Raw genomic sequence first — 27467 nt, forward strand, 5'->3', positions numbered from 1 at the left:
AGGTAATCAACCCTGAGCTTCAGACACCAGTCCAGGGTAATATGAAACAAACGCCTCCGTGGTGTAATGATTAGCGTGTTTAGCTATCCTCATAAGGTATACCTGTTCTGATTAAGTAGGATTTACTTCTCTTATAAAAAATAGCATATTTCGTTATAGTCTAGAGAAAATTTCAATTTGAAAATTTTGAAATTAAAAACTAGAAAGTAAACAAATAAAAATCCTTTACATATTGAAAGCATTAACTTTGTGGATAATATTGATATATGTATTATTTTGAGAAATAAAAAGACTTTTTTTTTTCGATCCACTCACATTTTATTAACCAACTAGTTAAAAATATTTTTCCCATAAAATCAAACCAACCAACCTAAACACAGTTATCCCCTTCCTTGCTCCTACCCCTCCTTAAAACACCATTACGCCCACCCCTATCCTTATCAAAACTCAATAACTTGTACACTGTTTCTTTTTATATGTGTGTTTAGTCATAAATTAAACCCTGAAGAGGGCAACAGGTTGTTGCCGAAACTAGTTGGTTAGTAAAAATGTGAGTGGATCAAAAAACAAAGTCTTTTTATTTCTTAAAATAATAAATAAAAACGCGCTTGAACGAAGAGTGCGTGTGGCAGTACCTGCTGGAGGAGGCAGAGCGGGGCGTCGTACAGGTGCTTCATGATGTACTCCAGCAGCAGCAGCAGCCGCGTGGTCAGCATGAGCTGGTGGGGGGCCGCCTGCGAGGCCGACTTGCGCTCCGACATCCCCAGCGTGTCGCAAATCTGGACATTAGACACATTCAGTTAACACACTAAGGACAGGAAAGGTATTTTTAATTTTTTTTTATTTAATATAATGACATTTTTTATACAATTTCTGTACATTTGTACTTAATACAATGTTATCATTTTAATTGCGCTGAGCCTCTCCAGAGAAGAGACTGAGCTCTTTGTGTTTGGATAGGGACATTTTCTTATTTTTTAAATTATTTTATTTCTACCCGTTTGGTTGATTGATGCTTATGGTGGAGACTGACCGGAGCTATTTCGTATGCGAGCATTCGTATAGTCAGTACTGCGAGCCGAGTGCTCCATCCATAGTCGGGACGCCGCGAGCGACGTTATGACGAAATGCTCCGGTCAGTCCCCACCTTTAACTCTTACCACTCTGTAGGCCAGACATTCTGGCCCGTATGATTCTAGTAGGCTGCTCCGTGGGCCACAATGTCTGGCCCGGCGCAGGTATAACTTTAATCACTGATTTCTCTATCACCCGAGTATATTCTACCAAAAAATATTTCAGATAAATACAGTTAATCTTAATTACATGGTCATACGAATTGCCAGACAGAGTGTCCCAAAATGAGGGAACCAAAATATTTATTTTAATGGTAGAAAAACGTCGCATTTTTTTGATCAGAGTAGCTGACCAGTTATGAGAAAAAATGGTCAGAGTGGAGAGGGTTAAGGACGGGAAGGATTTTTACCTTCTGCGCCGGCTTCATTTCAGAAAAGAAGGAATTATTTAATGATTTTATATGAATATTGTGTACCAATCTCTTTGTTAACGTATAAACTTTATGAACACAATTATCAAATCCCGTCGCCAGCGGTTCGCAAACGTTAAAAAATACCTGTCCGAAATGTGTTAACAATTCACTAAATAAAGCATTATTCAATTTCAAAGACAGACTTCCACGTATCGCCCTTCAAGGCAACCCTGAAGTACATAGACTCCCAGGCAGACCTCCGAAAAGATGGAAACACAGCTGGGAGTCAACATCCCAAGAGCGACATGCGGAGGCACAAACAGATCCCTAGGATCTACAAAAAGAAGAGAAGAAGAAGAAGAAGACAATTACAATGGATCAGTTGGCTTACCTTGATGATTGCGTTGGCCGTCATCAGGAGGACAGACTTCTTCTGCATCAGGTTCAGAGAGTGGAAGAGGTACACCAGCAGCTGGGCGTGCTCCACGTTGATATCTGCGCCAGCGAGCAAAGTAAAATGATGAGTACTAGGTCACGAGGAATACCAACTTTGCAAATACATCTAATACCAGGCTGTTGGCTAAATGACTAGCAAAATATCAAAGTCAGAATGATAAACTCCTTCTTGGTGTAGACCTTGTGGCCTGTTTTTGAGAGGGTTAGCCTCCTGCGATGTGGATTCCCAGCTGTCAATCCATCTCATTGGTGGTCTGCAAGGGAATCGTCTACTTTGGGATTGACCGTGTAATACAATGTGGGCGAGAAACTGCCTCTTCAAAATGAGTGATCTCATTACCAATAGTAATAGTGACTTCGGACTCATTCTGACCCATGAAAATCATACAATGCTACATCTTTCTTAATTTTTCTTAACCCTTTCCCCAATTTGCTCGTACCACATACGGGTGTGGAAGCGTGTTCACCCGATGTGGGGAAAAGGTGCGTTTTGCGCTGATTACGGGCATCCACATTTCCACAGAAGTTGCATTTTATATTAAATGGATGAACTTAATTGAATGATTCACATTTATTTTCACAAAAGATTATGCTTAAAAATAACTTAAGATAATAGATTCTACTCTAGGTTCATATTTACACAAATTATTAAAGTTACAAATTTTATAAGCGGTAAATGGGCAACTGAAGGTCGCTCCGGTGGCTCGGGACGAAAGAGGATCTACCTTGCGTCGTCACTACTTTTTAAGGCGTGGTGACGTTATGCTGTTCACAATTGCACGGCCGTCTATAGTTTTATCATGGCTGAACGAAGCACGCACCACACGGGTAAAAAAAATGAACCTTTGCAGACACTGGCAAATTGCTCATTGTAATATTTAATTAGATAGTTGAATCTTTTCTCGCAGAGTGGCTCAATATGTATGAACTGTAGTGGATTCTGTCGCCGAATGTCAATATTATTTTGTATGTTTCGAAGATATATCTTAACCCGTAAGCTGCGGATCGCATCTATTGTCGTTTTTTATAGAAGTACCGTTGACTGCGGATCGCATGCATAGTCGTTTTTCAACTTTACGTACTTATATCAAAATTTTTTGCACTTAAATTTGGTTCGAGGCATGGATGAATTAGTTCTCTTTGATTTATTGCCATAAAATATCAAAATTATTTTAATTTAGTGTCAACTTTATCGCGAATACTTCCGGTCGGCTCGTGCTCCGCAGATACGACAGCCGCGTCTTCTATACAGCCGCCATACTTTAGGCCGCGAGTCCGTAAATGATAATATTTTTGTGTAAATACACCATAAAAACATAATAAGTAAAGTGCATCGTGTACTGTGAACATCTATGATGGATATCCGAAAGTTTCACTACAAAAAATAGGCAAAAATATGCTTTTTTGTCAAAAATATTGTAATGTAAAATAATCCAGCACGGGACGGAAAGTTTGACACTCAAAATCGAGCAGCTTAGAGGTTAATATCGTGTATTTGAAATAAAGAACATTCCCTTTTTCCAAACAAACTCTTCTTTAAAACTTATCAAAGATTTAAAGGGATTACCCCTAAAGTCTCTACTTTTAAGGTGGGGACTGACCTCCACATTTTGTTGTAATGTAACATTCGCGGCGAGCATTCGATGGAACACTTGGAACGCTGTACTGACTATACGAATGCTAGCATCTGTCAGTGACATGTGATATGTGACTTCAGTCAGTCCCCATCTTTAGAGGCTTGTCTGAGTGGGTACAGACAAATTGGCATGACGATTGCCCCAATAAGGAGAAGACCGAAGAACTGCCAAGGTAGGTTGATCAGGGGTCCGCCACCCACCTTCGTACTCGTGGTCCTGCGAGGGCAGCGCCTGCAGCGCGCACTCCACCAGCGTGTGCACCACCTTGCTCCACAGGGCCAGGATGGTGGCCTCCCGCTCCGCCACCGCCTTGCCCAGGATGACTGCGCCCATCAGCTTCACGGCGCGGCAACCAATCTGCCCGTGCAGACAAATTATAATTGCAATAGGAAATTTAAGAATGGCAAAATGGGTTGTCTCCATAGTATAATGATTTAAGCGCTAAGAGTCCAGGGTTTGATTACAATCCGGAATGATAACTAATAATAATTTTTAAAAAAAATTGGCTAGTGCCATCATGGTTAGTTCCGCTGAAACCAAGTCAGAGTTTATGGGTTCGAACCAACTCTGCCAAAACTTGATACATATTTTATTTACCACCGCGTATGCCATATCGGCGTATCTAAGATCAGTTTTAAAAGTAGTTGAAATACTTTGAACATTCAATAAAAACATTAAAAAAAATCATAAAATCTGGAAAATACTGTAATTTGATGCCTTAAGGTGGAGACTGACCGGAGCATTTCGTCATAATGTAACACGTTACGATGCGAGCATTCAGGCAGTCAGTACAGCGAGCCGAGCGCTCCATCCATAGTTTTGGATGCTCGCTGATGCTCGCCGCGAGCGATGTTACGACGTTATGTTACAACGAGATGCTCCGGTCAGTCCTTTACGATAATGCATTATTTCATTATTGGAAAATAAAACCTGCCCTCTTCCAAATAAAATGTTCATTCAAACCATCAGTCAAAGGGTTAAAATGACCGACATCTGTCGAAAACATGGATGTTCTTATACTCCATCATCAATCAATATTTAGTATTTTTTTAAACTCTTATCCACACCGGATGGTGCATAGGGCACTGCATCATATACATGCGGTGTTATCTTGATCATTAACACACGAAGGATGGGCGATCAGCCCTCCGCTTCAGGTACCAGTCCAGGATAATATTGAACAAATATTATCCTGTTGTGAGTGAAAAAAATCACATTTATTTATTTGACCGCCCCCTGGGAATCGAACCGGGGACCTCCAGTAAGGTATCCGAGCATGCTGACCATCACACTATGGACGTGGAAAACCATCAAGTGGTGATTCAGTATTTGGTGTTGTTATTGCTAACTCGTCAGTCAGAGGGGCTCACCTGCAGGGGCACCAGGCCGGCCTGCTCCCCGGGCGGGGGCGGCGCGGCCCCCAGCTGCTCCAGCAGCGCCTGGCGCAGGCCCGCGTGCTGCGCGCTGCCTGTCAGCGCGTGCAGGTAGCGCACCAGCGCCGAGCTGAACTCCGCGTACAGCGTGCCCAGGCGCGGCCCAAAGCACATGGAGATCGTGCCTGGAACAAACCATCACATTCAAACCAACCGTCATGCAGCTCACCGTAAGGGCGGGCAGAGAGAATAGATCGACTCACCACTGTCATTGTAAATATTGTTCACCTCTTCCACATAGATATTTCAATTACATCTGCCAGATATATTTTTTTTACAGTTCTGTCCTAACTGATTAGTTCCACATACCAAACCGATACACCTACACGTGTGTAAAGTGATCACTTACTCGGTTACATGTGTGTAAAGTGATCACTTACTCGGTTATACGTGTGTAAAGTGATCACTTACTCGGTTACACATGTGTAAAGTGATCACTTAATAAAGCCTATGACAGTCGTCAGCGCCGTAAATGCCCAGACTTCCATATTCTTCTTCATTTTTTAAGAAATGTCAAAAAATAATATGATACTAACTAACTAACTAACTAACCATCACGCCGCTTCTCCGCATGGGTAGGCAGAGAGAATAGAGCGCCACACCACTCTGTCCTTGCAAACATTCTTCGCCTCTTCCACGTTCATGCATCTCCTCATACATACCCGCCAATTGTTATGACTCCTAACCTGACCACTTTCAAGTATTTGGCATACCTGATCGTGCCATGTTTTTCTCGGTCTTCCTCTGCTTCTGTCCTTGCAAACATTCTTGGCCTGTTCCACGTTCATGCATCTCCTCATACATACCCGCCGATTGTTATGACTCCTAACCTGACCACTTTCAAGTATTTGGCATACCTGATCGTGCCATGTTTTTCTCGGTCTTCCTCTGCTTCTTTTCCCACTAACATTCGCCTCATAAATTTTTACATTAATTTTGTCGATTATTTTTATTTTGCCGATTATTTTTATTTTGCCACAAATCCGTCTGCGGTATCGCATTTTGAGGTTAAGGTTCTTCTTAGGTTAAATGACAAATAGCATAAGTGAGTACTTACAATTTGGATGTAGGCAAAAAAATGCCATTAATTTTTTTTCTTCTTCATTTATTGATTCAGCAGGAACTTTATGAGGGTAATATCAATCCATTTTTAATTAAAATTTTACTTGGTAAATACCACTATTTCTCAAAAACTATTGCGGCAAGAGTTTTGATGCGTTCTGCATCATTTAATATCAATCAATTTTTAATTAAAATTTTACTTGGTAAATACCACTATTTCTCAAAAGCTATTTGGCCGTACGGTGTTTGAAAATGATGCAGAACGCATTTTCAAACACCGTACGGCCACAATGGATTTTATTTATTTATTTTTATTTATTGGAAAACCAAAAGAATACATATATATATAAAAATAACATAATATAATAAAATTTAAAAAATATTAATTCCATTTACAGGTTTTCACTTGAGTAATCTAAAATTAAAAATAAACTGTCGTATACATAAAAGTATAACTATATAATAAACTTACATTAAATGTTTTTATCAAATAATAGAAATTTTCTTTATCAACTGGTCAAATAGACATCAACAATATTTGTCTTAAACGTATTAAAAGAAACATTATTGATGTGTATTTCATTAAGCATTACATTGCACACACCGCAGGCTCAATTTAAAAATTAATTTTGTGTGCATTTTAGGAATTTTAAATTAAGTTTTGTTTCTGGTCTGTGCTCTGGATTAAAAGAGATAGTGCTATTTACCGTGTAAAACTTGAATTAAAAAAGGACTTTGAAGTGAAGTGAAAACATAGAAGTGATAATCGACGATAGTCAACTCAAATGATAATTTTTGAGTAATTGTTTAACTCAATGCGTGGTACACCTCCGGAGCATTCGCCAGAGCTGTGCACATTCCAGACAAATCAGCCGCGTGCATTTTTATTATTATTTTTTTTAAAAGGAATAACCCGCAAAGCTTCTACTTTAGATGCTTGTCTGCTGGTAGGATAGTAAGGATAGGGAAGGTAAATGTTAAAAACACATCACAAACACCCAGACCAATTGAAAATAAATCTTTCTTGAATTCATTTTGCAATTGGCGGGAATCGAACCCGCGACGCCAGTTTCTCAGTCGAGCGTCTTCCCAACTATGCCACAGCGCCTGTCATGCCTCACGGTGTATTGGGAGCGCAGGAGGGAGCTCACCTATGTCGGTGCGGGCCGTCTCCCGGTCGAGGTCCCGGAGCAGCGCGGCCAGCAGCGCCACCTGCGCGTCCTGCAGCCCGCCGCCGCCGCCCACGGCCAGCACCTCGTTGTTCAGCAGCAGGAACACCTCGGTGGCCAGGCTTATGTACTGGAGACAAAATGGCCGCTTTTAAGAATACACTAGTAAAAATCATCACTATCAGCGAGAGAGGGTGAAAAGCAAAGTTTATTTATCCGTTATAACATGGAGAAGAAATGCTGAGTCAAAGTCGATAACGATACATTAAATGAATCTATACTTTCAGGGTCCGCATTTAACAGTATGAAGGCTGTCTGGAGATCGGATTTATGCTCGGTGAAGACCAAATGCCGCCTATACAATGCCTGATAGCTCCTGTTCTCTTATACGGCTGTGAAACATGGCACCTTACAAGGGCCCAGAGCAGCCGTGTACTAAGCTTTGAGAATAGGTGTCTGCGGAGAATTTTAGGCGTGCGGTGGTTTGACTTTGTGAGTTATGAAGAGATAAGGCGTAGGACGCAGCAAATCTTGGTCACAACTGTCGTCAAGAAAAGGCGATTCAGTTGGCTTGGCCATGTACTCCGCATGCCTCCTGAGAGCCGCCATCAAGCTTGCCTCTTTTACAAGGCATCAGGTTCGCGCCGCCCAGAACGACCACTGCTGACAATTCATCAGCAGTTCTCGTCAGAACTTCGGGATCCGGATCTGACTTGGGAGGATGCAAAAGAGTTTGTGGACTCTATATTCTCCACTTACGGAGCGGATATGGTTTAATTATACGCTCAAAAGCATTGGCTGACATGTGAAGCCGCGGAATGGGAGAGAACATGGCATAATTTGCATTGTGTGCAGATACAAGAAATGCCTATTTTTGCCTAGTTTCTCTCCGACGCAAGCTAAGTTTTATTAGATTTAGAAGATCAGAAGCAATTAACCGTTTCACTCGACTGGTGGTGTTCGGCGGGAAGGGTAATTTTACCTTTTCACTCAACTCGTAAATTGCGTGTAAGTTATTTTTACGTATGACTTTTGCGTCATCTTTTGATCTCATATCGATATTATACAATATGGTTAAATTTTATCATTTCTTTTCAGAGATGTTTATCTCTATTATGAACGCAAATCCGCCCGCAGATAGTGTGTTAAAAGCAAAATTAGGTGAGTACTCACAGAGTAGGGCTCCGTCTTGTCGGGGACGAGTCCGGGGACGGCGAGGGCGCGGGCCGTGTCCTGCCCGTCGCTGCCGGCCCCGGAGCCGGAGGGGCACACGTCGTTGCCGTCGGGAGCCACCAGCGTGGACTCGAACCACAGCCCCAGCAGCGGCTCGCTGTCTTCTGCCGACCGACAACGGTAAACAGAGTGAGCGGGTTTTACAATATGAAGTAAAACTAAATAAGGTTGTTAACACATTACAGGTTTTTCAATTCAAAACAGAGGTGTTTTACAAACCAAAATGGATGCTTTTTTCATTAATTGATTCGGCAATCACGTTGTGGTAAAATCTATCCATTTTTATTTATTACGTAAAACTTAAATTAAAAAACAAATTGGATGCCTTACAAATTAAATTGGATGTTCAAAAAATCAAATAATAATAATAAAAATAACAAAACTTTATTTTTTTTGTTTTCAAACTCCGTCCCTTGACTAACCCCTTCCCCTTACTTTCCCCTCTCCTTATTTATAGAACAATTTTATATTTTAGTTATTATACAGACCTGAATGATGGAAGTTTAACTTCTGAAACATGTAGTCTATAATAAAACTCAAGTGGTAAAAAACGAAGTGTTTTCTTTAATCATTATAATAAAAATAACGTTTATAGATTTGGTGTTTCATTTGTAAAACTCCATTTGAATTTATTTATTAAATATCAAAATCACACTAATTTAACACTTAATTTTACTAAATTGTAATTTATTATTAAAAATATATAAAATTTTCGACAATTGTTTCGACTTGTAGTGGCATTTTCAAACTAACATTAGTTCAGAAAATCAGTGTTAGATTTTAATATTTGTTTATAAATTTAAAAAAATATATCCATATTAGTACTGCATATACTGTCTTTGTCCGCCTCCATAGTGTAATGGTCAGCCAGCTCAGCTACCGTTCTGGAGGTCCCGGGTTCGATTCCCAGGGGGGTCAAATAAATATTAGTGATTTTTTCACTCTAATATTTATTCCATATAACGCTGGACTGGTACCTGAAGCGGAGGGCTGATCACCTTTCCTTCGTGTGTTAATATGTCATGATAACACTGCGTTTGTATGATGCAGTACCCTATGCACCATTGGGGTGCGGATAAGGGCTTGAAAATACTGTCAGTGTGAATACCTGTGCACATCTTTTATTCTTAAGACTAGCGAGTGTGTTGGTCGTCAAGTTGGCAAGCCCGCGTGGCGCGCCGTCATAGTCTTTCAGACAAGATTTTCAATACTACTTTGAATCATGAGTACTACTTTCAATATATAAAATACAATATAACGTCCAATTTGTTTTGTAGCTAGGTTGCAATAGGTTACCATCGTCCGTCTCCGAGTCCTCGGAGCACATGATCATGTCCTGGTAGTAGACGGTGGAGTCAGAGTGGTCGGCGTCTTGCTCGTGCTGCTTCTGCACCACGGCGCGCTTCAGGGCCGTGGCCTTGCGGTAGCACACCACGCCCAGCACCACCAGCAGCTGCAAGGGATCACCGCATCAGTCACGTCGCCCCACTACTTCACCAACTGCACTGGGTACGCTTTCCCAAAAGGCTAGAGCGTGAACTCTGTCTACTCATGTATAAACCAATACATAATGTGGCTGCAGAGTACCTCAATGAGCTGTGTGGTTTTATCAGTAATGTTAGTTTGTTTAGTGAGTTATTCTAGTGAGAAGCATAACAGGTATTCTAGTGAGAAGCATAACAAGGTCGAGTCTTCGAGATGGAATCAGAAATGCCAGGATCAGGGAAATATGGGAGATGGAAGATGTCGTTAGGTGGGGAAGGCAACGAAGACAATGGTATGCGCATGTGAGGAGAATGGAACCATCCGGACTCCCCCACATCGCACTGTACCGCCAATCTCATGGTAGACGACTCCCGGGCAGACCGCCAAAGGGATGGGTCGATAGCTGGGAATTGACATCACAGGAGGGTAATCCCTCTTAAAAACAGGCCTATAATAATAATAAGAAGAAGAAGAAGTTTGTTAAGTGAGTTATTCTAGTGTGATGAAGAAGAAGAAGATAAATTACAAATTGACATTTAAAAAAACATAAATTACAAAAGATGATAATAAGGAGGGCAAAGGAAAAAGGGAGTTTAGGGAAGGAGGTAGAGGGATGAGGTTTGGTGGACAGTTAGGATTCTACTGAACGTTATCACAAGACAGTAGATGTTGGTAGCCCCACTGACCTGATGCAGGGGGGCGCTGGCAGTGACGCGCGCGGCGCGCTGGGCGGCCGTGTGCGGGACGAGCGCGTCCAGGGAGGCGGGCGGCTGCGAGCTGCCCTCCTGCGCGCCCGTGGCCTGCGCCTCGAGGCGCGAGTCCGCCAGCAGCGCGCGCACGCCCTCCAGGCAGCGCTTGCCCAGCGCCACCCACGTCACGTGCACACCTTGCTGCCTGGAACACGGCATGAACACACAATTACAGACATACTAAAAGGTGAGATCTTTAGGGAGAAGTACAATCTTTTTATCGGGGACAAATCAGTTTAACCTGTTAACCGGGCGGGACGCATAAATACGTCAAACGTAAACAATATCGGGTACGGGTAGGACATATGAATACGTCCTTGAAATATGTTTATTATATTATATATATGGACGTATATTGTTCCAACAACAAAAGTATTAGTCATCCATACATGTCTCGACATGAATTTAAGACACGGAGTGAATCAGTATTCGCGCCCGTTACAAGTTGCGTAATTGGACAGCGGACCGCCCGGTTTACAGGTTAATATCTTTCTGTGGTCTCAGCAACAAATCGCTCACTCCTTTCAAGAACGTCATAAATCAAAAAACTTGATTTTTCAGGAGAACTTTTTAAAGTTTAAAAATATAACACAATGTATTAAAAATAAATATCAAGCCACTTATTGAACTTTTTACTGTGCAACAGATCTTTTTAGGTAAAACTTGGATGTTTTTTCACCATTTGAAAAATATTTAGTATTTATAAAAAAATAATTAAACAATATCTTTTCTTCAAAATGCAAAAACAACATTTTCTGCCCTGTAGCGGATAAATATTAAGTTAAAAATATGCCTCTTTTGCTGGGATATAGTACATTTTCTGGACATTCCGAAAACATGCACAACTCAAAATTGACGATTTTTTATTTATGACGTTCTTGAAAGGAGTGAGCGAAATGACACCTCCTTTGCCATTCCGGTCCAATTTGCAAAACCGTCTTCGAAACCCTCAAACCTCATAAATAATTTAGTAAATTTAAATCAATTGTTGGCGGATAATGTTAATTTTTTAATAAATATTTCATGTTTTAAAATATTGTTTGATTTTTTGATCTGATCTGTAGAAATCACTATTTGATTAATTTGTGGTAATATCTATCAATTTCGAATTTAAGATTCACTTGGAAAATACCATTATTTCTTAACATGTATTGTGACCATCATTTTCAAACACCAAAATGATGCGTAATGCATCGAAACACGTGTCACAATGGATTTTAATAAATAGTGGCATTTACCGAGTGAAACTTAAGTTAAAATCTAAAATTTCAAACATATGACAGGAACACTGAATACTGGCATGCGTGGCGTAGTTGGGTAGATGCTCGACAACTGCGAAACTGGCGTCGCGGGTTAGATTACCGCCAAATACGAAATAAATTCAAGAAAGATTTATTTTCAATTGGTCTGGGTGTTTGTAATGCATTTTTCACATTTACCTTCCCCTATCCTTACTATCCAACCTGCAGACAAGCCTTTAAAAGTAGGCGCTTTGCAGGTTAGTCCATTTAAAAAATTTATTAAAAAAAGTAATTGTTTAGTAAATTACCAACGCAAACATGACATGTGTGGTCCCATGGTTAGTGTCACGGACTCTTGAGTCGGAGTTTTTCAGTTCGAACCCACTCTATCAAAATTTGATACCTATTTCTAATAATGAGCCGCTTAGGCTCACAGAAAAAGTATGAAATTGAAGTATTTTTATAAATAATAAAAACACAAATATTTCTCTTAACTAAAAATAAAATAATAAAACAGGTTGGATATTGGGTAGAGGATTTGGTTAGGACCTTTCACTAAAAGTCCAAACATATGACAGTAATACTGTGAGAGCACTTACAGTCTGGCGTAGTTGTACGGGCGTGCGCTGCTCTTGGCGGGGCTCTTGCCCGGGGCGGGGGCAGCGGGCGGCGCGGAGGGCTGCGGGCCTGTGAGGCTCTGCTGCAGCCCGCTCAGCAGCACCCACGTGCCCATCATCAGGTGGTTCTGATAAACCTAAACACCAAAGAGACTCACCCGTTGAATGATTGGCAACAAAGGGTAGCCCCGAGAGACATACGGTTTGTAATTTTCAATATCTTACATTCACAATAGTCCTGATACCAATTCTAATGTGTTAGAGTTGGGAAAAGAAGGGTGAAAGTAGATTGAATACAAAGGAAATATGATTACTCAGACGAATGTGTGACAGAATGATGTATGTTAGGGTGGAGACTGACCGGAGTCATGCGAACATTCGTATAGTCAGTACAGCGAGCCGAGCGCTCCATCCATAGTTTCGGATGCTCGCCGCGAGCGATGTTACGACGAAATGCTCCGGTCAGTCTCCACCTTTAGATGTTCCTAAGGTAAAATAAGTAAAGAATGGAAGACTGAGATATATATTATCGATATATACCATTAGGGTTAGTTCTTCTTCTTTAGCCTTCTGTCTTCCACTGCTGGATATGAGCACATCCGTATCCTTCCATTTTTTTTCAGTCTGTTGCTGCTTGCAGCCAATTTCTACCCCCCACAGCGATGTTGAAAGACCATCTTTTATGAGGTCTTCCGACGCCTCTTTTACTCTCCCAAGGTCTCCATCTCAAAATTTTAGGGATCCATGTGGGTCCTGTCTTGCAACATGTCCCGCCCATTGCCACTTGATTCTTACTACACGAGGTTAGTTAGTTGGCACTATTGGGTGTTCAAAAGAGTTAAGAAAATGGCCAAAGAAGCAGATATTGTTGGACTATTGCGCCTCGGTAAACAGATAGTTATAAGAAACTTACGTAGCCACCAGCTCTCGTGGAGTTCTTCAGTATTTCTCCAACGGAATTGAAAAGTCCCAGAGCTCCTTCCACCAAGGCGGTGGCTAAAGTTTCCGCTTCCTCGTCTTTGGGATGAATGGACGCCTGGAGAGAAAAATAAACCATTTTACTATTCATTTATGGCTTAAGTAAGTTAATATTTCAAAGTACAGGGTGGGGCGTGGTAACTTATTTAAAAAAAAATCATGACACAAAAAGTATTGTAAGTATGGATTTAATTATTTTTATTATATATATACAGCGGCACATTTAAAGTTTCGATTCATTGGGTTTTAAAAACGATATCTCAAAGGCGGCCACCGTCCTCGTCAATACGCTGAGATAATTGAATTTTGACATGTCTGTCCACTTTAAGGCAATAGCAGCATAAATATTACCTTTGAGTTTACGAAGGGTATTTAGACGATTCGTGAAAACCAATGTTTTAAGGTAGCCTCACAGGAAATAGCCACGGAGCTAAATTTAGCGATAGCACTGGCCACTGAAGATCGCCTCTAAGAAAGATGAGCCATTCGGGAAAGTGTTCCCGCAAGAAATGAATGGGAATCTATACTATGTGAGCCATGGCGCCATCTTGTTTGAAACAATTTAAAAAATATATATATTATTACTTGTGTAGTGGCGCACAGGAGCCAAGCGGCGCTGATGTCACAGAGCAGGGTGATGCGCGAGGAGGTGAGCGGCTCCAGGCACGGCAGGGACAAGGCTATTTCGCAAATGGACACCTCGTTCACCAGAAATCCCACACTAAAATCACCAAACAACTGGTTAAAACGCTGCAGAAAAAATGGCACATACATATCGCTGGTTATACGCCAAAGGACCACATTGTATAAAAATAAATTAAACTCTTTATTCCAAAAATGGTATTTAAATCGTCAACATTTTCATATTCGAAAAAGACACCTATGATTTTAATTCATATTTGGCATTTAAACAGCTATAAGTAAGGCAAAAGCTTGATATACATATAAACCGCCCTACACATACGAACGTACGTGATACGCGCGGTTTTTCTTCACCATTCCGCGCTAACCCGTATGACCTATGCGCACGATAAAGATTTCTGTTCCAAAAATATTTAATGCGTACCGGATACACTGCCAAATTTTTGTCAGGTTTCATACCTGACAATATTTTGTGACAACAAACGTTGTGATTTTTTTGCTTGTTTATAAAAAATATGACTGAAAATAACCCGAAGGTAGGGTGGTTAAAGGGACCAAAAATCAAAAATTAAATTGAATAAAATAGATTTATTGAGTTTCTGAATATTGGTGGTGAATTGGCGGAGATTCTACTCTAGTACGATACATTAATACAATATTGGCGGATGGTCTACTCCAATAACCATAATAACAATAAATATTTATCATTAGAATCCTAGAATACTTTTTTGTTATTTTTTTTTTTTCATTTTTATCTTTTTGTTTTTTAGTTTTTTGATAAAATCTATTACATCAGACAATAATATGTATTAACTTTTAAAAACGTCTGAGACATTACTATCTGTCATTAGAATCCTAACTGTCCATCAAACCTCCTCCCTCTACCTCCTTCCCTAAACTCCCTTCTTCCTTTGCCCTCCTTATTATCGTCTTTTGTTAATTTATGTTTTTTTAAATGTCAATTTGTAATTTATGTTTTTTTAATGTTCAAGTACTATCTACCCTCTGATTGCAAACGGCTATATATGGTATCAAACGTTTTGATCAATATCACTAGTCCGTCTTTGGTCGGTTGGAAGATATTGCTTTTTAGCAATAAGCCCGCCAATGTACTTTTTATTTTCTGTACATGAAGTTTAAATAAATAAATAAATAACCCTGATTGTGAGTGTGGAGCTGAGCAGACCATAAGACACATGGAGCAGGAATGCAGGCTCAAAGATTTCAATGGTGACCTTCGGGGGATATCCACGAGATGACCCCGGAGGCGGTGGATTCGCCAAGACTCTAATCCCATAAAACACAACCCATATGGGTGAAGAAGAAGCCGGAGCCACACATAAAGTAAATAAACTAAGTCTACTCTAATGAATGAATGGAAAGAAGATTGGGTTACAGGGTGTTGTCGGCAGAGTGGTGCTGGTACTGGCAGGAGTCGGCGTCGCGCGCGGCACGCAGGCGCAGCAGGTAGCGCTGCAGGCACGGCAGCGCGCCGCACAGCGTCAGCAGCGTGCCGCCAGCGCGCAGCCCCGCCAGGGACGCCACGCACACCTCTGCCATCGACCTCTGTAGGGAAAAAATTAGTTTTCGTTCAAAAATATAATACATACCCAAAACAGTATGTGTATTATAAAATGATATATTTTTTTTAAATATCATTCAATTCAATTTATTCAATAATTAATATTTACATTACAAACTAACATTTAAGGTGTATACATTCAAAAAAACAAATTAAAAAATATGTAAGAAGACTCTTGTTAAATGTGTAGAAGAATCCCGCTTCGGAAGACTCCTTCGGACACATGGAACAGATCAATATCCAATGTGATATTGTTCAACATAGAAGCTCCTCTACTAAAAAATTCTTACATTGCAACTAATTACACTTAACAAGCTTCAGACGGGAGAGATATTTCTACCCACACAGTCGATTGGGGAAGGATTGATGCTTAAGGACGGGAAGGGTATATTTACCTTCTGCGCCGGCCTTTTTACAAAGGCAGAAAAGAAGGAATTATCCAATGTTTTTATATGGATATTATATACCAATCTCCGTTAAGCCCTCAACTATATGTACACAATTATCAAATCCCTGTATTTTATTTTTTTAATTCTTATCAGGGGGGGGGGGTAAAATAAAGTGTTTTTTCACTCTAATATTTATTCAATATAACCCTGGACCTGAACCTGAAGCGCAGGACCGATCACCTTGCATTCATATAATAATCAGTCAAGTGAACATTGCATCAATTTAATGCAGTACCCTATGCACCATTGCGTGCGGATAAGGGTCAGTATTAGTAGGTGCGGAATCAATTACTGAAAATATTTAAAGCATTTGCTTTAAGTGCTATTGCTCTTTGTTCAAAAACGTGGTTAGTCATTTTTACGTAATAATATCAGTATATAACCACTCATCGAGATGTCTTGTCGATTTATATTTTGAATTAAAGTATTATATAATTGGGGTAACAGATGAATGAGCTCTCCCCCCTCACCTTGGTGTCCATGGAAGGCTGGGGCGCGGGCGTATCGGCAGTCGCGTCGGGCGCGGGCTCTGCGCCGGGCTCGGCGGCGGGCGCGGGTGTCGGCGCGGGCGCGGGCGGGTGTGCGGACACGTGCACGGTGGCGTTAGCGGGCGCGCCCAGCGGGGGCCCGAGCGAGGAGCGCAGCGGGCCCGTGAACACCTCCGCCAGCCCGTCCGTGCGGCGCCGCTCGCTCGCCTGCCCCGACAGCTGCCCGGACTTGCCCGCGTCGGGCGCTTCAACACAAAAAAGTTTTTCAATTTGTTTTAATTGAAGAGTAAGAGTCTTCGAGATAGAATCAGAAATGCCAGGATCAGGGAAATATGCGAGATCGAAGATGTCGTTAGGTGGGGAAGGCAACGAAGGAGACAATGGTATGCGAATGTGAGGAGAATGGAACTATCCAGACTCCCCCACATCGCACTGTACGGCCAACCCCATGGTAGACGACTCCCGGGCAGACCACCAAAGAGATGGGTCGATATCTGGGAATCGACGTCGCAGGAGGCTAATCCCTCTTAGAAACAGGCCGCAAGGCCTATAATAAGAAGAATAAGAAGAAGAAGAAGAAAAAGAAGTTTTACTGTAAATACCACTATTTCAAGCAGACAAAGTAGGACAATTAAGTTCAGTGTAACTTTTATTATATTACAATCATTATACTAAACACTACAGATTACATAATACAAAAAGGTTGAACAATTCCTCCAAGACCCAATTTTCATTGCGTAAAAAATAGACCCGATCAGCAGATTCCAATAAAACATCAAGAAATAGTGGTATTTACTAAATAAAAATTAAAAATGGATACATTTTTACCACACCATACGCGCAAGTCGCACGTGTTTCTTTCTACGGGCGGACATCTAAAGGTGGAGACTGACCGGAGCATTTCGTCGTAACGTAACACGTTACGATGCGAGCATTCAGGCAGTCGGTACATCGAACCGAGCGCCCCGTCCATAGTTTCGGATGCTCGCTGATGCTCGCCGCGAGCGTTACGACGTTGTGTTATGTTACGACGAAATGCTCCAGTCAGTCTCCACCGCAAAGAAAACTATTTAGTATTTAAGCTTTGTACAAATTTGAATGTAAAAAAAATAATGATAAAACTTTCTTGTTGCAATCTTATTCTTGCAAGCTCCATCCCAACTTATTGTCTTTATAGACTGTTGGGTCAGCTCTCCTCATCCTCAGGTTATAGGCCCTTCTATCATATACAATGTCACCTAGGCCATGCCTTCGTATCATGGTATCTTTCTGCAGCATACATTTTTTTATTTATCCACTTTTATTATTTTATCGTGGTATTACACAAAGTGAACGATGAATGATAAGGAGAGTGTTATATTACCATACCACAAAATTAACAATGCTTTTAATACACAAAATATCTTCGTTGTGTCTTTAAGGAATACTCCAGCTATTATTATTATTCTTTGGTCTTTTTCTAGATGTCTTTCGAGGAAGATCCCTGGCGATTGCTTGGTTTACAATATGTTCAGGTTCTCTGCGTCCTATGTGCCCATACCATCTCAATTGCCTTTCCTCTACCTTACTATTGATGTCGGTTACACCTAGGCTTCCATGAACTTGTGAACTATTTATTTTATCTCTAAAGGACACTCAAGCTGACCATCTAAGAATTCGCATTTTAGAAATGTACATCGGTAATTTAATACATAATTAATTTAGTTTTTAATTTAAGTTTCACTTGGTATATACCACTATTTCTTAAAATCTATTGTGTCATGCGTTTTGATCCATTCCGGATCATTTTTAAACACCGTATACGAAGGTAATACTATTGATGCCTTTCTTGCTGCAATGATGCAGGTATTAAAGAATAGACTTACCAGCGACAGTATTTTGAGGAACTTTGGCATCCTTCAGCAGCAGCGTGAGTACCGACACGTCGGAGCGCGGCAGCGCAACGTGTTCGGTGCCGCACAGTCCGGCGAGGGGATGCAACAACTGCCCAAACAAACAAACAGTATTTATAGCAGTAACATTCAAAGCGATCCATTGAAGATTTAACAAAAACAAATTTTCATTCATCAAACGTAATTTATACAGATATAAACCCTTAACGTTGAGTTAGGTACCGCATTATCAGTGAGAAGGTTTTTTTTTTTAAAGAGAAATATTTGTGTTTTTATTATTTACACAAGTATTTCAATTTCATACTATTTCTGTGAGCCTAAGCAGTTCATTATTAGAAATAGGTATCAAATTATGGCAGAGTAGATTCGAACCAAGAAACTCTGACTTAAGAGTCCGCGACACTTACCACGGGACCACAACCCGATACATATTCAGTGTGTCTATAGGTATCAAATTGTGGCAGAGTGGATTCGAACCAAGAAACTCTGACTTAAGAGTCCGCAACACTAACCACGGGATCACATCCAGACAACGTTATAAAGGATTTATGTTTTAAAATGTATTTTTACGTTTTAACCAGCAGAAATGACTGAAAACTTACAATTTAAAAGCATTAACCCCCTATAACCTTCCTTCCGATAACGCTGTAAATAACTCGGTGCCGGGTTGTGGTCCCGTGGTTGGTGTCGCGGACTCTTAAGTCAGAGTTTCTCGGTTCGAACCCCTCTACCGCAATTTGATACCTATTTCTAATAATGAGCCGCTCAGGCTCACAGAAATAGTACGAAATTGAAATATTTGTGAAAATAATAAAAAACACAAATATTTCTCTTTTTCTATAAAAAAGAAACTCAACGTTATAGGTGGGTTTACTATATATACATATTTTTAAACATATATATTTTTTTAATCTATTTAGATAAAAAATTACATCAAAATTATCTACCTACAGCTGTGAACAAACAAAATGCAATGACAAATTAAAACAGTGCAATTATGAAATCTTATCTAATCTTATCTTCATACATTATTATCCGGCGGTTTTATAATCAACCCCGAACCTAATAATACTCAGCTGGTCTGCCGCCAGACCCTCAGTATACTAATCACAAGTAACTGCAACACCAAATAGATCTTTGTCAGACGGGAGAAATATATAATTTAACATACTTAACCTATAAAGGATTGTATTATACTCATTTCGTGCTTATAACAGGTGATATAATTAATATTTTCATTCATCATTTTCTTGTGGAAAATTCGCCTTTGAAAAAAAATTTTTTTTGTAAATTGGCAATGAATGACGTCACAGAAACGATGGAGTTATTTTAATGTTGGTGTCATTGATAAATTATTGGCAACTCTATTTGTTGATATCTATGGTCCACCATCCCAACCCCCCCTCTCCTCATATTTGTACAACACAAATGGTAGTATAGTGGTAAACAAACAATCCACACTACTACTATTACAGCTCTATAAATCATAGATAATAAACCATATGACGTCATAAAACATTAGATGACAGAAATTTCATGACGTATGCGAACGCACATTCTTCATTTTATTCAAATATCTAAAGTTTAAACTTTAATATCTCCCTTAGTTCCCTACAGATTTCAGTAAGAATGTTATCGATAGTCTTGTGATTTTTAATATTAATTTATTAGCCAATAATCCAACATCGTGACAAAGGCCTATTCCCATTTGTAAAATGTTTTTTGGCGTCTTTTGCGCTCTACCTAAAGTTAGCTAATAGAACGCTCATAAGCGTCTTCCGCTGTCTACCAACTTAAGCGTTTCCCACAAACAACGTTAATACACTACATATTTGTGGGTATATGTGTTTATCAAGAAGGCTAAATAAATAGCGTTTCCCACAAACAACGTTAATACACTACATATTTGTGGGTATATGTGTTTATCAAGAAGGCTAAATAAATAGCGTTTCCCACAAACAACGTTAATACACTACATATTTGTGGGTATATGTGTTTATCAAGAAGGCTAAATAAATAGCGTTTCCCACAAACAACGTTAATACACTACATATTTGTGGGTATATGTGTTTATCAAGAAGGCTAAATAAATAGCGTTTCCCACAAACAACGTTAATACACTACATATTTGTGGGTATATGTGTTTATCAAGAAGGCTAAATAAATAGCGTTTCCCACAAACAACGTTAATACACTACATATTTGTGGGTATATGTGTTTATCAAGAAGGCTAAATAAATAGCGTTTCCCACAAACAACGTTAATACACTACATATTTGTGGGTATATGTGTTTATCAAGAAGGCTAAATAAATAGCGTTTCCCACAAACAACGTTAATACACTACATATTTGTGGGTATATGTGTTTATCAAGAAGGCTAAATAATTTATTTATGACAAATTTATATCCAGTAACGCTCCAATCATTGTTTTTTTTTTCATTTTATCTTTAATATAGTAAGTTATTAATGATATTTTAAACGAACAACATGTGACTAGAAGATTATTTACATAATTGTGTTGTATCATCAATAGATGGCATTGGTAGTCCAAATCCCTACATGATCTGGAAATATTTGAGGAATAATAACTACGTCCCAACTGTGCCAGGCCACACACTATCTGACTTGCTATTTTATGCTGTTAAACAGAAATTAAATATAATCAATAATCAAATAAACTTAAGTCAAAGTCCCATTTTTAATATTTTTCCCAAAAAATCAAACCCAACCTAAACATAGTTATCACCTTCCTTGCTCCTACCCCACCTTAAATCCCCATTACCCCCACCCTATCCTTATCGAAACCCAATAATTTGTACACTGTTACTTTTACATATCATGTATGTATGTTTAGTCATAAATAATCCCTGAAGAGGGCAACAGGTTGTTGCCGAAACTAGTTGGTTGTTAGTAAAAATGTGAGTGGATCAAAAAACAATGTCTTTTTATTTCTCAAAATAATATATCACTATGATCTCTATCGCAAGATCCTGCGAGTTTCATGGCGTGATTGGGTCACCAACCTAGAGGTCCTCCGACGGATGAATACCAATAAGGAACTCCTACCAACCATCAAGCAGAGAAAGCTGATGGACTTCGGACACGTCATGAGAAATGAAAAATATCGTCTTCTCTACCTAATCATACAAAGAAAGATTGAGGGGCGAAGAACTCAAGGACGCCGAAGGACATCATGGCTGAAAAACCTACGACAATGGTTTGGCAGAAGCACCAAATCTCTGTTCCGAGCTGCAGCATCAAAAGTGAAGATAGCCATGATGATCGCCGATCTTCGTTAGAAGTGGCACAGAAAGAAGAAGAATGATCCACGAAGTTAATGCTTTCAATATTCAAAATACTGATTTTTGAGTTAATCCCGTTACCTGTTTGATGGATACGGAAGGCAGCGGTGTTCCCTCAGGAGTGGTGGCGGTCTGCTCCGCCAGCTTGGAGAGGAGGTGGCGCACCAGCACCTTGGAAGCCTCTCCGCCCACCCGCACATTCTCGGGACCCACTTCAACCACACATATTTATTTTTTTAATTGTTTACATTTATTTAAATCACAATTTTAATCATATTTTTAAAAAAAATTGCAGAGACCCACCAAGCCACCTTGTGTGTCTTGTCAGTGGAGTTCTTTTTCAATACATTTTTATTGTTTTTAACCATTTTAACCTAATATACAGACAAAAAAGAGAGAAAAATTTATAATATAAATATTTTACTATTTTCATAGAATTATCTATTGATCATTTACCCATTTCTTTATTTTGCCTTTGTTCTATATTTTATTTTGACCTCTAACCTCCGTCGGCAACAAATTAAAAATATTCGGAACGATATATTGCAGTGTTGGACTCCCATATTTACTGTTAATTCTTGGGACTGTCAAACCTTCGTTGTGTGTAAATCGTGTATCATGGTTGTGTACTAGAAGATTTCGATCACACATAGACTCACTAATTTCAATAACATAATAATGGATTTAACCGTATAAGGAAGATATATCAAGATATAAATAAATTTTGTCATATTTTTATATTTCAAATCTAAAAATCAAACACTGATTTTTAGGATCTACTTAGTTATATATCATATTTTTGAAAAAAACATAAAAATATAAAATAAAATTTGTGACAATTGTTTCGCCTTGTTAGGGCACTACCAAACTAACTGTCCAGTAGTTTGATAATGCCCCAACAAGGTGAAATAATTGTCACAATTTTTATTTTTGTTTTGTCAAAAATAAAATATACAACTTAGTAACCCTAAAATTCAGTGTTTGATTTTAATACCTAAAATATAAATTATGGAGTTCTAGAATTGAACGCTAAATCTATGAATATTTCGTATCTTTTAACCACTGAATGCATTTTTTACTTAATAGGTTATGTGATTTATGTGTATAACTTATTAATGCCTATGTAATAATTCTTTAAATATAGTTATTTTCACCATGGATTTGTGTGCTTTCATAAAGATTATTCGAAATCCAAGAATCAATATGGCTGATTAATGATGGGCAGAATGGTGAAGGGATTCTATTTGGAAAATGTTATGTGTTCTTTATCAAAAATCCATCACTTCAATTGATCCGGTTTTAGTGAACAAATCTTTTGAGTGACACAAAACTGTATGATGATGCGGATCATCTGAATGACCCTGCCCATCTCTAATTTCTATGGTAGATATGCCTAGTGATAAAAGAAATTCTTATTTTCATTCCTTTGTTGTTATTTATATCATTAAATATTTTTTCGCCTTAACCTTAAATACTTACGAAATGCCGCTAATGCAGTTATGTAGTGAGCTGATAATGCAGCTAATGGTGTGTAGAAATTCTCATAAATGCTGTCATACTTCTGGAATTCAGCATCGCTGTCAAAACATTAAAAAAATGTGACAATACATCTTCGAAATGCGTTTAAAAAAGGTGAAAAGATCTTTTTAATAAGCGGGAATATTGAATCACCCTAAAAGTCTTGAATTACGTTGTTATTTTAAGCCATTCTTGCGTATAATTCTAGTAACGTTAATAAAAGTGACTAATTTGCGCAGATATATCTCCGAATATTCCATCGCAATTTTGTCGGCATTTAAATACGGAAAAGTACTTGTAAAGTACATACCTTTTAACGATTGCTTTGATCAATACTAAAACATCATTTTTATTGATACTCGATCCTTGTAATATACCTAAAATCGGTTTTATAATCGGTGGCCAATCGACCCCTCCACTTTGAGTAGCCATTTTTTCACCGAATGACAAATGGAAAACCAAGGAAAACAAACGCAGCTGTCTTATGTGAACGAGTGACTACATCTAATTTGGACTATAAACATCTACAATTTAATAAATAAAAAAAATAATCTAGACTCTAAAAATAATAACAATAAAGGTTAATTTTCTATAACACAAACAACAAAATATGTAATTGACATTCGATGAAAAATAGGAATTGTTTGTAGCAAAAGAAAAAAAAAACAATCTAACGCGAGGCTCTTCCTCCTCAAACAATTGGTTTTCTCTTTCGGAATTTGAATGAATGAATCCCATACAAAAGCATTCGAATTTTTCAACCAACCACCACGTCCACGTTCGGTATTTTTGTTAAGATTCACGCATCCGGAATTTTAAAAGAGGAAATCGCTCGTTGGTGGCTTGTCGAATTTGAAATTTTTCTCGATTGCAGTAGGAGTTTATTATTTTGATAAATATCTCAATAGTGCTTGGCTCAGAACATAAGATAATGTAGTGTTATCTTGATTGTAAATTACACGAAGAGAGAGTGAGGGTCAATAATTTTTGGTGAGGATTTTGTGCTTCAGTTACTAGATCAAATATAACCAATAAAATATTCCAGTTCAAACTAACAAAGAGATGCCAGTCTCTTGATGGACATCAACGAACTTTCCGTTTCACATGAAGAACTTTTTTTAAAATTTTGTAGCCATCCTTGGTTTATTAAAACCAGTGGTTTTCCCCGCATTAGCTGACATTATAAAAGTCCGTTATAATTCATAAAGATTTATCACACTTTAGTACAAATAGAATAAAGAAATTACAATGGAACCTCTCATAACGAGCATAATTCGTTTCAGAATCTTATTCTTTCTGGTTAAGTCTAGTAGAATGGGCGGATTTTCAAAATAAAACTACTCAGTAGAGTAAAAAAATTGTTTCATTTCCCATTCATCACACTTTGATTTATTTATATGTTATTTATTAACAAAAAAATCATTTATTTATGGATGGCTAAATTAGTTGAACAGTGCCATCTGTGTCAATGCGATCAAACCTGAAAGTCAAAGAATCAAACCGAAATACTGTAATATTTGGGAGGTATCAGAATCCGTCTAAGGGGTGCTTTTCACTCTTAAAATTTATCGCCTAGTGAATACCCTTAAGCGAAACATTTTTTGTTTTGACTGGCGCGGAAGTCCCAGATCACAAGTGAATGTCGTAAAAAAGGGACTTGCCCTTTTTCTGTAACTCGTTTTACGAAATTTTGCTCGTTAAGGGAGCAACTTTTAAACATTTTTTTTGCTCGTTATGCGAATTACTTGTTATGAGAGTGGAACCTCCACTGTATTTATTTATAATAACCTTTGTATTTTACTTGTGATATCACGGACTTTTCTGTTGCATTCTTTAGAAGCTGAAAAAAGTACAAGGAATGAGAGAGGTTCCCTGGTCACATATGTTACGGCGTAATATTTGTAGCAAGATGAACTATGACCCCAAGCGCCCGCTAGGGGCAGGGCGGGGTGTACGAGGGGAATGTTTACGTTATATCCCTTATGAGATTGAGGCAGGGAAGACTGCATACACTTGTCATTGTACTGTCATGGCGACCTGTTGAATAAACCGATTGCATCCTAATTACGAGTTATTATTATCTATACCTAAGCCACGTAATAATTCAGAAGTGGGATACGAAATTCGATTAATGGACAACAAGTTGTGAAAAGTGATCACTTCGAATTTTGTGATTTTTGGACAAACTTTCGTAATATAAACAAAACAGATCGGAGTGTTTCCTTTGTTTGCCGAATTCAACAAAGCCATGTGATAAATAACTTTTGGAATTGAATATTGTGCATCATTAATTACATTGTTTTACGTCATACGGAATTCTGGAAGTTTTGACGTTTTTGAATTACAAATTTCGGATAATTTTGTAAAAATTGTGGATATGTTCCTTCGTAACGTAAACATTCCCCTCGTACACCCCGCCCTGCCCCTAGCGGGCGCTTGGGGTCATAGTTCATCTTGCTACAAATATTACGCCGTAACACATATATAAAAAAAACTGGTCAGTCAGATATTCAATACATAATATGTCATCAAGAAAGTTCTGTCTACGGCATGGATGGCCAACCTTTTCAGCAGCCGGGCCAGATTTTAGAAATGAAAGTTTCTTACCGGGCCGTAAAACAAAATTTCTTTTATTATTCGAAGCAAACATGAAATACATATATAATTTTTTTTATGAGAAAAATGTGAATCGAACATATTTATTACATTAGAGTTTAGCAATACAAAAAATAATAAAAAATTAACAAAATAAAATAAATTTTAGTGAGATGTCTGATTTTGTTTGTCAGAACTAAGTGCATCAGTGTTGATAACAATTGATATTGTTGCAATACACTAACAGTTTTTCAAATGCTCATTAGTGATTCTTGTTCTCATTTGATATTTAAAATGCTTCATTAGACTAAAAAGCTGTTCATACATGTAAGTGTTTTCAAATAGAAAAATCATTGATAGAGCATGTTTGTAAAATATAGGATATTTTTCCTTGTCCAAAAAAATAGAAGGAATTGCCACGACAGTGAGATATTCCATATGATACGAACTACGCATGATGGAATGTTCTTTTGGTGGTTTTATGTACACTGAAAGAAAAAATGTGTGAAATGCTCCGCGGGCCGCAGGTTGGCCAACCTTGGTCTACAACAAAATTTTGTTTTGCTATTGTACTAGAGGCTTCGGGCTCGATTCCCAGAGGGGTCTAAATAAGTATTCTTGTTCCACCCCTTATACGCACCCAATGATGCATAGGACACTGCATCATATTGACGCAGTGTTATCTTGAGGTTTCTACATGAAAGTAAGGTGATCACTCCTGCGCTTCAGGGACCAATCCAGGGTAATATTAGAGTGTAAAATCACTAATATTTACATTTACACAAAACATTAATCATAAGCATTTCTAGTCGACTTGAGGACCAAAATGCACTAAGCGTTGCAACACACAGAACATTTGTGTTTTAAATTTTATTTATTGATCTCATTTTGCAATAGGTAGGAACCGAACTCGCAACACCAGTTTTGCTGTCAAGCATCTACCCAACTACGGTCATCTTCTGTCCGCCGGAACAGTTGTAGAGCTCCAAGGACAGTCCAATTTCTTAGCCAAGATGGCTCTTCTACCTTATACCTTACCACACCGCCTTCTCTTGCATGATAGTCCTGAGAGGGATTAGCCTCCTGCGATGTCAATCCATCTCTTTGATGGTCTGCCTGGGAGTCGTCTACCTTGTGGTTGGTCGTGCGGTGCAGGCTTTTATATTATGTATGGGAAATATTAATAAAAGAATAAGATACTGATGTTGGTGTGCTTGGCTTATACTTAAAGCCTAATGTAGTTTATATTAACATTTTCAATCTATTTTTAATAAATTTTTTTACTTAGTAAATACCACTATTTCTTAAAATCTACTGAGACACGTGTTTCGATGCATTCATACGGTGTTTAAAAATGATGCGGAATGCATCGAAACACGTGTCACAGTAGATTATAAGAAATAGTGGTATTTACTAAGTAAATTTTTTAATTAAAAATAGATAGGTTTTAC

At 38.7% G+C, this 27467-nt stretch overlaps 1 protein-coding gene across 2 annotated transcripts in view; it reads right to left on the reverse strand.

The window, feature by feature from the left end:
- The window catches only part of poe (E3 ubiquitin-protein ligase-like protein poe), a 117039-nt gene extending 93150 nt beyond the window's left edge, over positions 1-23889 (reverse strand). For both annotated transcript variants that reach the window (XM_088272907.1, XM_088272906.1), the window contains exons 1-17: positions 23732-23889; positions 23383-23480; positions 21985-22115; positions 18573-18690; positions 16690-16952; positions 15585-15754; positions 14132-14267; positions 13482-13604; positions 12551-12705; positions 10648-10855; positions 9773-9929; positions 8417-8580; positions 7226-7373; positions 4950-5137; positions 3780-3936; positions 1878-1981; positions 636-779 (exon numbers count right to left, since the gene is read on the reverse strand). In XM_088272907.1, coding sequence (XP_088129033.1) covers positions 636-779; positions 1878-1981; positions 3780-3936; positions 4950-5137; positions 7226-7373; positions 8417-8580; positions 9773-9929; positions 10648-10855; positions 12551-12705; positions 13482-13604; positions 14132-14267; positions 15585-15754; positions 16690-16952; positions 18573-18690; positions 21985-22115; positions 23383-23480; positions 23732-23853 — 2586 coding nt within the window. In that variant the 5' untranslated portion in view covers positions 23854-23889. The remainder of the gene's footprint in view (positions 1-635; positions 780-1877; positions 1982-3779; positions 3937-4949; positions 5138-7225; positions 7374-8416; positions 8581-9772; positions 9930-10647; positions 10856-12550; positions 12706-13481; positions 13605-14131; positions 14268-15584; positions 15755-16689; positions 16953-18572; positions 18691-21984; positions 22116-23382; positions 23481-23731) is intronic.
- Between the last annotated feature and the right edge of the window lie 3578 nt (positions 23890-27467).

The sequence above is a fragment of the Brachycentrus maculatus genome, unplaced genomic scaffold, assembly GCF_059751285.1.
Source record: "Brachycentrus maculatus isolate JH-2025_06_01 unplaced genomic scaffold, ASM5975128v1 h1tg000531l, whole genome shotgun sequence".
Classification (NCBI taxonomy): Eukaryota; Metazoa; Arthropoda; class Insecta; order Trichoptera; family Brachycentridae; genus Brachycentrus; species Brachycentrus maculatus.